Source organism: Chiloscyllium plagiosum, chromosome 24 (genome assembly GCF_004010195.1).
Source record: "Chiloscyllium plagiosum isolate BGI_BamShark_2017 chromosome 24, ASM401019v2, whole genome shotgun sequence".
In the NCBI taxonomy this organism is placed as follows: domain Eukaryota; kingdom Metazoa; phylum Chordata; class Chondrichthyes; order Orectolobiformes; family Hemiscylliidae; genus Chiloscyllium; species Chiloscyllium plagiosum.
Genome location: NC_057733.1, coordinates 3,794,949 through 3,807,085, shown reverse-complemented (window position 1 = coordinate 3,807,085; position 12,137 = coordinate 3,794,949). Strand labels below are relative to the sequence as shown.

The window sequence follows — 12,137 nt, the reverse complement described above, 5'->3', positions numbered from 1 at the left end:
ACACCTCTTAAACCACATGATTTCCTCTGGATTCGAGATGGCATGCTCCCTGATCTTCCTCACCATCAGAGCACTCTTCTTTACCGCCACATCGTATCTCTCACTGCGAGACAGAAAGTTCAGGTCTTCGTGTTGCAGCTCAGGATCATTGAGCACGAGAGCTTCTAAAATGTAAAAGGAAAAGAGCTTAGAGAAATCAGCCTACAACATTACATCCAATCAACCTCCTCCCATTACAGATTTTGCCAAGCATAGGCTATGATGGTTCACTGTAGGGATTTCCAATCACTACAACGAGCAGAATTCGGTCATTTTATATCCTTGAGCAAAGCCCAATCTGTATTCAGTCTACACGCTAACCGCAATTGGGCTCTTGTGGCACAGTAGTAGCGACCCTATCTCTGAGCCTAGGTTCAAGTCCCACCTGCTCTAGTAATGTGTAATAACATTGAGCAGGTTGATTAGAACCCTGAATGCCCAACTCAAATGCAGCCTTAAAATAAGAGTTTAAACAGAGTTGTAGTGCAAAAGGATTGAAAAGTGTAGATACTCAAATCATTAAGAGTAGCAATGTACAATTTCTTTTTAGAAAAGCAAACTGAGGCTCATTTCCTGTGGAAGTGAATTCTCAAGCAGAGAAATTATTTTCATGTTAGAACATTGATTTACACTGCAGTTCTTAGGTTGTTTAAGAATGCCTTTATGAAAAGATTAAAGACACCCTCAATCCTTTCAAAATTCTGCAAATTCCTTCCACATTTTTTCATCACAGCCCTGTTAAAAGGGGTTTGAAAGATTTTCTTTTTGACAAGGCTGACTAACGTAATGAACATTCAGGTGATTGGTGGTAGGAAGCTATTTTCAGTTGCGAGGTAATCCAACAGGTGCAGCAACATGCCTGTTGAATATTTAAACACAAAACTCAGGCAAGAGCGGGTCAGTGTAAGATCAAGATCAGCAGCTCCTTTTAGTGACACCAATACCTTTTCAGGTGTAACCCTTCACTACCTGCTTACTCAGTACACAGTTATTGAGTGTCTCAAAATCATCAAGTCATAAAGATCTACAGCACAGAAAAGGGACCTTTGGTGCATTGCAATGCAAGTCAAAAACAACTACCTAAGTATTCTAACACCATTTTTCAGCACTTGGCCATAGCATCACAAGTTTATATCTATATACATCTTCAATGTTGAGGGTTTCTGCCTCTCCCACCCTTACAGGTAGTGAGTTCCACATTCCCACCAGCCTCCAGGTGAAAACATTTTCCACATATCTCCTCCAAACCTTCTGCCCCTTCCTTAAATCTATGCCCCTCAAAACAGATCCCCCCATGAAGGGGTAAAAGGTTCCACTCATCGTCTGCCTGTTCACTGGCTGGAGCATCACCACCTCACTGTCTGGTCTGCCATTAGAACTCAGGCAGTAATTGGGATCACAGCTTCAGTCATTAGTTGTCGTTACTGAACTCCAGTGAACAAAGCTCAGCTTTATTATGGCTGACATGTCTGCACTTCGCAGCTGCCATTCCACTACCTGCATCACCCTCACGCCCATTCATATTGTCTTTGGGGTTTCTTGTCTCTTCTCTCAGAGTTCCCAATCTGAAGCAATCATTAGGTGCCAGAGATGACATGGGTGCAGGATGCTAAGATGGAGCCTTAAATAATGAGAGGTGTATGACGTTCAAGAATAGGAAAGTAGGTAAAGGTGGAGGTGTAACACTGGTAATCAAGGATGACATTAAAGATGATCTTGATTCAGGAAATCAGGGTGAAGAACAGGTTTGGATGGAGTTGAGAAATAGTAGAGCAAAGTCGTCACTGATGGGAATTGTCGACAGGCCCCTAATAGTAACTGCAATGTGGGACGATATAGAAGACAAAATACTGGGTGCTTGGGATGAAGGGACAGCAACAGAGACACTCATACAGCATGGAAACAGTTCATTCCACATATGAACCACCATGTGAGAGACAATGTTGCCCCTCAGCTCCCTTTTAAATCTTTCTCCTCTCACCTTAAAATTATGCCTTCTAATTTTGGACTCCCCTACCCTAGAGAAAAGACCTTTGCTATTCACCTTATTTATTACCCCACATGATTTTATAAACCTCTACAAGGTCACCCCTTAACTTCCCACACTCCAGTGAAACAAGTCCCAGCCGCTCCTTATAATTCAGACCCTCCAGTCCTGATAACATCTTTATAACTGCGCTCTCTTCATTCTAGAAGAATGACTTAGGAATGAATTAGTGGAGACTTACAAAATTACACAAGGGTTTGTTGGGTGCAAAGACTTCCACTTGTGAGCATGTCCATAACTAAGGCCACAAATAAATCAAATAAAGAGTGCACAAGAAACCTCTACCCAGAGAGTGAATAGAATGTGGAAGCTGCTCCCACATGGAGCTCTGGCAGTGACCAGCACAGAAATATTTATGGAGACAGTAAATGCAAGTCAGGACCAGAAGACTACGTTGATGGGAGTGATGCAGTAAAGTGTGTGCAGCCCTCCAAGCTGACCATTATTGGTCTTGGCTCCACACCCAAGCATTCCACATTGTGCAAAGGAATTAACTGCATGGGCTGGATTGGCAAAAGGGGAGTTGCAAGCAGCAAACTTTGCCAATGGATGGCTAAGCAAATTCTTGGACCTCTTGGCAACCTACACCCTTGAGCTTGGAAAGGTTGACATTCCTCCTTCAGTATCAGAGGGACTGCTGCGCAATTTCTAGTTGCACCTCACTCCCACTCTTCAGCCAACCAGCACCAAAAGGAGACCAGACAGATGAAGTGAGCTCTTCTTGGCTTTGCCTTTGGGCCTGTAAAAGTGGCTTGGCAGTGGACAGTCCTTCAACCTGACACCCTGTCCCTCTTCTGCAGCTGTTTCTGTACTTGCGGGTCACTGCAGAAGAGAGGAAATGGTGTTCATCAATAGCCTGAGGACTTCCGTCAACTGTGGACACCGGGAGGACTGGAATGCATCACCCACCACAGAAATCCCATCTTAATTTGAGTTACTAAGTTGCTTTTAAAAGTTTGTTTTTTTGTTGTTGTGGGGTAAGTCTGTTACAGGGTTCCCCAAAAGACATACAAGTAATGTTGGGTTTGGAGGTGCTTGCTTGTAGTGTGTGTCATGTTGTCACCAAACAAGTATGTAACAATTAGGCTCCAGTTCTATCCTTTGCTGCCTGGTTATCTGGAATAAAACATCTGATCAATATTTGGGACATTTCTGTATGAAATGAGTAGTTACAAGTACCTGGAAGGTCAGTGACAACAATAAGATGTATGATAATGGAAATTAGACTACGTTTTAGCTGTGGTTAGAGAAATTGGAACAGGTGCAGGACAGGTGCTACATCACCACAAAGTATCTTTAAAACTGGAAGGACGAATCTTCAAGACAATTTTGAGACTGGCTTTGTTATTCGATATGGAAACATGGAGAACATTGAGTAAAGGGAACAACTGGACACTGTGGAGGAGAGGCTGTTGAGATAGATGAATGGTGGAACTAGGAAAGACCAAATCAGAGCCAATCCAAGAGATCAAAATAACATTGTCGTCTACTGCAAGGACAGGGAGGAAATGGTCAAGACAAAAGATGGAGATGGGACTGTTAGGAGGAGGAAGGACTAAGACGAGACAACAGGATGCTGTAGCCAGATACTTAAACACAGTAGCCAGATATTTAAACACAGCAGGACAGGAGGATTGGGTGACTGACACAAGGAAACAAAAAAAAGATGATGAAGCAGCGTTATGGTTACCTTGAACTAAAATAGCAGAAGCCAAAAGATCAGAAAGCTTCCTGTGTGCAAACTTGTTGCTGCAGTTTCTATGTTGTAACAAAGGTTTGCTTCAAAAATATTTCATTGGCTGTAAACCATTTTGAGATATCCTAAGTCTGTGAAAGGTGCTAGGTAAAGTATTTTTCATCTACTTTCAACTGCTTTTGCATACAAAAGGGTTTTAGAATATACAGGTAAATGGTAATTCTGGGAACACAATATCAAAGCAAAAATGCTCAATACATACCTGAATCTCAACGAACATGTCAGAGTCATACAACATGGAAACAGGCCCTTCAGCCCACTGTGTCTATGCCAACCAATAAACTACACTAATTCAGGTTATAGTCCAACAGGTTTATTCAGAAGCAATAGCTTTCGGAGCGCTGCTCATTCATCAGGTCGTTGCAGAACAGGATCATAAGACAATTTATAGCAAAAGATACAGTCACGCAACCAAAATTATATATTGAACAAACCTGGATTGTTGTTAAGTCTTTCATCTTTTAGAATTGGGTTGCAGGTTTCAGTTCATAAATATGTAAATCCTGAAGTCTGCCTTGGAAGATAGTCACCCGAAGATCCCAGGACGAATGCCCCTGGCCGCTGAAGTTTTCCCCCAACTGGGAGGGAACACCGGTCTGGTGCGCTGCCCAGCCTTCAGGACAACAACAACCACAACACCGTACGACCCTGTCATGTCAACCACTGCAAGACGTGTCAGAGTGTCAACACAGATACCACCATTACCTGTAAGGATACCACCCCACCGTGTACTCAGCAGGTACTCACGTGACACAGCCAACACAGTCTATCTTATATGCTGCAGGCAAAGATGCCCCAAGGCATGGTACATTGGCGAGACCAAGCAGATGCTATGACAATGGACGAATGGACACCATGCAACAATCACCAGACAAGGGTGTTCCCTCCCAGCCGGGAAACAGTTCAGCGGTCAGGGACATTCAGCCTCAGATCTTCGGGTGACCATCCTCCAAGGCAGACTTCAGGACAGGCAACAATGCAAAATGGCCGAGCAGAGGCCGATAGCCAAGTTCTGTACCCATGGGGATGTCCTCAACCAGGACCTTGGGTTCATGTTACGCTACAGGTGATTCACTGCACTATACACACACACACTCATACACTCACGCAGACCCTCTCTCGTAAACACACACACACAGACCCTCTCATAGGCTTATACTCATTCACACCCACTTTACCAAGCTTTCACACACACGTCTATGTGGTGAATTTGTAGTTGCAGATACATTCTATTTTGCTCAAAAGATGCACAATCTGCAGGCTGTCAATACATGTGATATTTTGTAAATTCCACTTTGAAAATAGAAGCAGTCTGATTCAAGATTGGGAGACAGCCAGACTCTAACCTCACACATTTAATGCATTGTCTGAGCTGAGATATTACCCTTTTTTAAGATTAGATTTCCTACATTATGGAAACAGGCCCTTCAGCCCAATAAGTCCATACCGACCTTCCAAAGAGTAACCCACCCAGACCCATTCCCTTACATTTACTTCTGACTACTGCAACTAACACTATGGACAATTTAGCACGGCCAATGCAGCCAACCTGCGCATCTGTGGACTGTGGGAGGAAATCCATGCAGACACAGGAAGAACATGCAAACTCCACACAGACAGTTGCCCGAGATGGGAATCGAACCCGGATCCCTGGCGCTGTGAGGCAGCAGTGCTAACCACTGAGCCACCACGCCGCCCATTTTTAAAAAAATATAAAACCTTAAGTTATCATGAGAAGGTGACTCAAAAGTAGTTGTGGAATTTACATATTAATTAACCCAAAACCTGCAACCCATTTTAGATGATAAAAGACTTAACAACAATCCAGGTTTGTTCAGTATATCAATTCAGTTGCATGACACTGTAATCTTTTGTGATAAATTCTGTGTCTTATGGTCTTATTCGCCACAACCACCTAATGAAGGAGCAACGCTCCAGAAGCTAGTGCTTCCAAATAAATGTGTTGGACTATAACCTGGTGTTGAGTGATTTTTAACTTTGTACACCCCAGTCCAACACCAGTTCCTCCACATCATACACTAATCCCATTTACCTGGGCTGGATCCATAGCCTGTTGTGCTTTGGCATTTTAAGCGATCACCCAGATGCTTCTTAAATATTCTAAGAGTACCTGCCTCCACTACCCTCTCTGGCAGCACCTTCCATATTTCTACCACCCTCTGGGTTAAAAAAATTCTCACATCTCCTCTAAACCACTTACTCCTCACCTTAAACTTATGCCATCTGTCTGAGATATTGCTAAGTTTGACCTCCCTTTATTCAGAAGCCAACAGTATAATTTTATCATCCTGTACAGTGAGGTACATTGCTCCTAACCTACTACCTTTGTAACTTACATACAGGTTCTTTGTCTATGATTTCACTCACTGTGTATTTTAACCGAGAGGCAGGGTCAGTCATGTATTCAATGTGACTTCTGCCCCAGTTTTTTTTAAACAGATTGTAGAGCTCAAGTTACAATGGCATAATCAGAGTAAGTGCTCACATTGAGGCATTCAAGCAAATATCTTGAGAACAATCTGCATACATCAAGAAGCTTTTAACAAGATGCTCCTAGCTTGACCTACATATGCTGTGTAGCAGATTCAAAGAATTTGATCAGTTTTCGGTAAAATACAAAATATTGCATTAACCAGTAGGAGACTGAAAATATGACCTCAGAGTTAGTGAGTGAAAAGGAATCACCAGGGTAGATATCGAGAAATTAGTTCTGTGGGGGAGAATCTAGACTAAGAGGACATGACAAAGTTGGAGCTATGAGTCCACCTCTTAGCCCTCTCAAACAAACAAACTTGTTCAGTCTTCCCAGACAATAACATCTCAACTCCAGCATCAACCTTGCACTTTCACCAGGGAAGTTTAAATCCTTTCTGTAATATAGACACCATGACTTAGTATTGGATTGCATGGTCTAAGAAAGATTCTGTATAAGTGTACCTCAACAGTTATAACCAACAAAACTAAAATCTGCTATCTGGAATGCTTGGTGCTGGTTAATCAAAGATCTTGACTAACGCGAAGTTACATTATTCCAAACATGGATCATGATGCTGGTCTTCGAGGGGAAGCAACTGGACGATTAACAGGGTTCCACTAAAACATTCACAACTGAACAGTCTTAACGAAGGATTACTGAACCTGAAACATTAACTCTGCTTTCACAGATGCCGCTAGACTTCAGATTCTCCAGCAATTTGAGTTTTTGAACCCTAACTAAAAACCACAATTCACACCACAACCACCAAGCCAGCTTTAAAACAAAAATGGATTATCAGTTTCATTCTTGCTCCAAGCAGTAGCCGGGTAAGTTTTGGTTATACTAACGATTCTATTATTATTGTTATAATGGGCTGTATTTTCTTAAAAACACATCATCTGAACATTTTAAAAAATAAAAGTCACAAGCTGCCAGAAAAGCTAGTTACTAGAGAACTTCGGTTAACAGTGGGCCAGGCAACATAAGATTTCATGTTATCGAGTCTCACATGCCTCCAATAAACACGCTGGACTCGCACCTTCAAGTATTGCTAACCACTCTTCTCAAAGTATTCTCTATACATAAACATAATTTGAAACTTTCCAGACAAACATGTAGGAGTTTCTCTCAATAACAATGTATAGCGTGGGAGGGAAAACACTGTTCTTGATCAAAACGTAAACAGTCGATAAGCCAAGAGAAAACACAGGAGAGTCACAGGCATGGAGTAGAGGTTCTGCAGCTTTTTCAATACAGGAAGCAGGGAGTGAGGATGTATGGTCCAGATAACTATGGGAGACAGTGGGATCGATGGCATCATTGGGGCTGCTCTCTTCGCACAGTTGGAATTGGAAAATATTTTATCAATTTTGCTTCCAATTTGGACCTTGCTCTCACCTTCACCTAGTCCATCTCTGACTCTTCTCAACATCTGTTTCCATGTCTGGGAATAGTTTGGCTACTGATGTCCACTGCAAACCCACTGACTCCCACAGTTACCTGGACTAGACATCCTCACACTCTGCTTCCTATAGGGACTTCTTACCAATCTCCCCATTTTTCCATCTGATCAGTTCTGACGATGCCACCTTCCAAAAGAAAGTCTCTGAAGACGCCAAATTTTACCCTCAACTGTAGATCTCTCACCACCATGGTTGGCAGAGCCCTTAGCAGTATCTGACACGCTTCCTACACTTCTACCCCCGGTCTCTTATCTTCCCTCCCAGAACAATAGGGTTCCCTAGTTCTCACTTTCTGCATCACCAACATCCACATTCAAAAAGATCATAAACTGTCATTTCCACCACTTACTGCGGCATGCCACCAGACATCATCCCCTCCCTTTCCTTGTCAGCATTCCCTCTGAGACACGCTTGTTTACTCAGGAGAACTCCGCGGCACTTTCTCATACAATTTACCCATTTACTTCCTCCCTCCTCACTATCCAAGGCTCCAGAGTGTTTTACCTGCATTGCACTCAATCTAGTCTGTTGTCCTCACTGCTCACACTGTGGTCTCCTCTACAATGGGGAGACAGAACATAGGTGTTCTGCAAAGCAGTCATCCTGTCTATGTTCAAGTCATAAATACAGACCTAAATTTACAAATGCCTGCCACTTCAACATGCCACCGTGTTCCCTAGTCAAACATTTCAGTCTCAGGCTTATAGCAGTGTTTGGTGTAAGCTGGAAGAACATTTCACCTTCCACATGGGGATATTGCAAACAACTTTAGAGGGTGAACATCTTTTTCCACACCTATTACCACCCATCCCTGCTCCTTTCAGTAACACCAACCCACAATCACCTAACTAGCTTATCCTCTTCTCTGGCTTACCATCTGCAATTACTCTGACTGACCACCTTTCTTCTCTGTCACTCTCTCTGGGCTCCCTCTCCACTTATCCACTCACTCCTTTTCTCTCCACCTCTTCTGAGCTGCTAACCGCCTTGAAGAAGAGTCACTGGACTCAAGACCTTAACTCTGCTTCCTCTCCACAGATAAGGTAGACCTGCTTAGTTTCTCCAGCAGTTTTAAGTTTTTTAATATACCTAGCAAGTTTGTCAAAGGTAGTGACAGTGTGGAGAGGTGTTATAACTGACCTTGGTCTTCATGGAACAAAAACAGAAACTGCTGGTGTTTTACTAGCAATTTTGATTTTTGTTTCTGATTTCCCAGCATCTACAGTTCTTTGGATATTTGATCTTTGTGGAATGCGTATGAGACAACAGGTGTACAGACAGCGCTATATTATCATTTGAAAAGAAAAGCACTCATTACTCCACATGACTGACTTGTTATGATAATGCCAACAGCTCACTAGCTGCCGAAAGGCTACAGTTTCCAGTCAGCCTCCGAGCTTCTCCAACACAACACAATCTTCCTTAGCGTCCTGCCGCCACCCTCGCACACTCAAACATACACTCACGGTCCAGCATTTGGATGCGAGCATGAACAGCGAAAAGGGTTACCTCAGATCACAACAGGATCTTGACCAGATGTGGCAATGGGTTGAGAAGTGGCAGATGGAGTTTAATTCAGATAAATGTGAGGTGCTGCATTTTGGAAAAGCACATCTTAGCATGACTTTTACCACTTCATGGTAAGGTCCTGGGAGTGTTGCTGAACAAAGATCAGAGTATTGAGTTCAGGAGTTGGGAGGTCATGTTGCGGCTGTACAGGACATTGGTTAGGCCACTGTTGGAATATTGCGTGGAATTCTGGTCTCCTTCCTAACGGAAAGATGTTTTGAAACTTGAGAGGGTGTCACGGTGGCACAGTGGTTAGCACTGCTGCCTCACAGCGCCAGAGACCCGGGTTCAATTCCCACCTCAGGCAACTGACTGTGTGGAGTTTGCACATTCTCCCCGTGTCTGCGTGGGTTTCCTCCGGTTTCCTCCCACAGTCCAAAAATGTGCAGGTTAGATGAATTGCCCATAGTGTTAGGGGCAGGGGTAAATGTAGGGGAATGGGTCTTGTTGGGTTGTGCTTCGGCAGATCGGTGTGGACTTATTGGGCCAAAGGGCCTGTTTCCACACTGTAAGTAATCTAATCTAAAAAAGATTTACAAGAATGTTGCCAGGGTTGGAGGATTTGAGCTACAGGGAGAGGCTGAACAGGCTGGGGCTGTTTTCCCTGGAGCGTCAGAGACTGAGGGGTGACCTTATGGATAGGATAAATAGACAAAGTCTTTTCCCTGGGGTCGGGGAGTCCAGAATGAGAGGGCAAAGGTTTAGGGTGAGAGGGGAAAGATATAAAAGAGATCTCAGGCGCAACGTTTTCATGTAGAGGGTGGTACGTGTATGGAATGAGCTGCCAGAGGAAGTGGTAGAGGCTGGTACAATTACAACATTTAAGAGGTATTTGGATGGGTATATGAATAGGAAGGGATTGGAGGGGCATGGGCCGGGTGCTGGCAGGTGGGATTGGATTGGGTTGGGATATCTGGGACAGCATGGACGGGTTGGGCCGAAGGGTCTGTTTCTGTGCTGTACATCCCTATGACTTCCCTACACACCTTGCTTGAACTTCAGCCTGCTCCTCCCCCTCCCCCGACATTCCTCACCATTGCACCTTCCGCCCCAATGCCCCCCACACCCCCGCCCCGGTTGTCTCACCGATCTCCCTCCGGCGTCGGGTTTTCTCGGCGCCTCCATCGAGAATGTGTGTCAGGCCCTCTGTGAGGAAACTCGCCGATTCCCGCTCCTTCCGCAGCTCCGGGTTCATGGCGGACGTCCCGAGCCGCCTGGGCCCACAATGCACCGCGGCCCGACACGGAGCCCACAATGCACCGCGGCCCGACACGGAGCCCACAGTGCACCGCGGCTCGGCACGGAGCCCACAGTGCACCGCGGCTAGGCCCCGCCCCTTCGTCTCCGTTCCTGCTTTCTCCAAGGCCAGTGCTTAAAGGGGTAATGTAAACGCAAGCAACGTGGGGACCACAGGAACGCTTAAAGGGGCAATATATACTCAAACTGCTGAATTTCTGCAGCACTTTCTGTTCTTGTCCTACTCTGATATGGTGCGAACCACAACAGCACTTTTTGGCACACTCACACAGGTTTGGCTTCAGCATGAACCCCTTTCTGAAGAAATGGCATTCTGGCACTTTCACATTGTGTTTAAATTTTGCTACAATCCCAGATCTCCTGATGTTCTTCTGGGCTCCATGCAAACAACGATGATCACTGTTGGGAGTGAGTCTGAATGGGATGCTGTTTAGAGTTAGGATTCAATGGGCCAAATGGCCTGCTTCCACACTGTAGGAATTCGATGAATCACTGCTGGTGCTGGAGTAGGGTAATAAATCCTCTTTTAGTTTATTATTTCTCATTGAGACCAGGAGGAAATTCTTTCCCAAAGGTTCAGTAATCTTTTCCCAAGGGTATTGGAGGCTGGAATATTGAATATATCCAAGACTGAGTTAAACAGATTTTTCATTTCCAATGGAGTCAAGTGTCTTAGAATGTATCTTAGAATCCTTACAGAGTGGAAACAGGCCCTCTGACCCAACAAGTCCACACTGACCCTACGAACAGTATTCCACCCAAACCCATTCTCCATTACTCTACATTTGCCCCTGACTAATGCACCTAACCTACACATCCCTGAACACTATGGGCAATTTAGTAATGCCAATTCACCCCTAACTAGCACACCTTTGGATTGTGGAGGAAACCAGAGCATCAGGAGGACACCCACGCAGGCATGGGGAGAATGTGCAAACTCCACACAGTCACCCATGGCTGGAATTGAACCCAGTCCCTGGTGCTGTGAGGCAGCAGTGCTAACCACCAAACCACCATGGATGTTGCTGGGTGTGGCAATAGGAAGGTCACAATCAACTCAGCAATGATTTTATTGGTATGGAAGAAAAATTCTGGATTAGAGTGGTGCTGGAAAAGCTCAGCAGTTCAGGCAGCATCCGAGGAGCAGAAAAATCGACGTTTCGGGCAAAAGCTCTTCATCAGAAATATAAAAGCCAAGTGATTTTGATAAACCTATATAAAACAATCCAACCTACTGTGACTGTGGTTTCCAATTATAGATACCCAAAAGATGCGAGGGGGGAATAGGGCACACAGAGTAAGGCAAGGACTAGGACCTATGATTTCTCTCGACAGTGCTGATCCCAGGATAGTGAGACCATCTGATTCAGAAATGTAGAATCTATCATTTGCATAATTTTCCCTTGCATCCCCAAATTTGGATTATTCCTGTATGTTGTTCAGGAATAGGTGAGGAGGGAGACTTGGCTTTTTATCCACTGGGAGAAAGTGAGGACTACAGATGCTGGA

General features: G+C 44.4%; 1 protein-coding gene across 3 annotated transcripts in view; it reads right to left on the bottom strand.

Annotated features, from left to right (window-relative positions):
- The window catches only part of acox1 (acyl-CoA oxidase 1, palmitoyl), a 61,035-nt gene extending 50,398 nt beyond the window's left edge, over positions 1-10,637 (bottom strand). Inside the window, exons 1-2 of one of the 3 annotated variants that reach the window (XM_043714325.1) lie at positions 10,458-10,637; positions 5-164 (exon numbers count right to left, since the gene is read on the bottom strand). In XM_043714325.1, the coding sequence (XP_043570260.1) occupies positions 5-164; positions 10,458-10,566 (269 nt within the window). In that variant the 5' untranslated portion in view covers positions 10,567-10,637. Of the gene's footprint in view, positions 1-4; positions 165-10,457 lie in introns of those variants that run through there. The other 2 variants (XM_043714324.1, XM_043714326.1) reach the window with 2 other exon arrangements.
- Between the last annotated feature and the right edge of the window lie 1,500 nt (positions 10,638-12,137).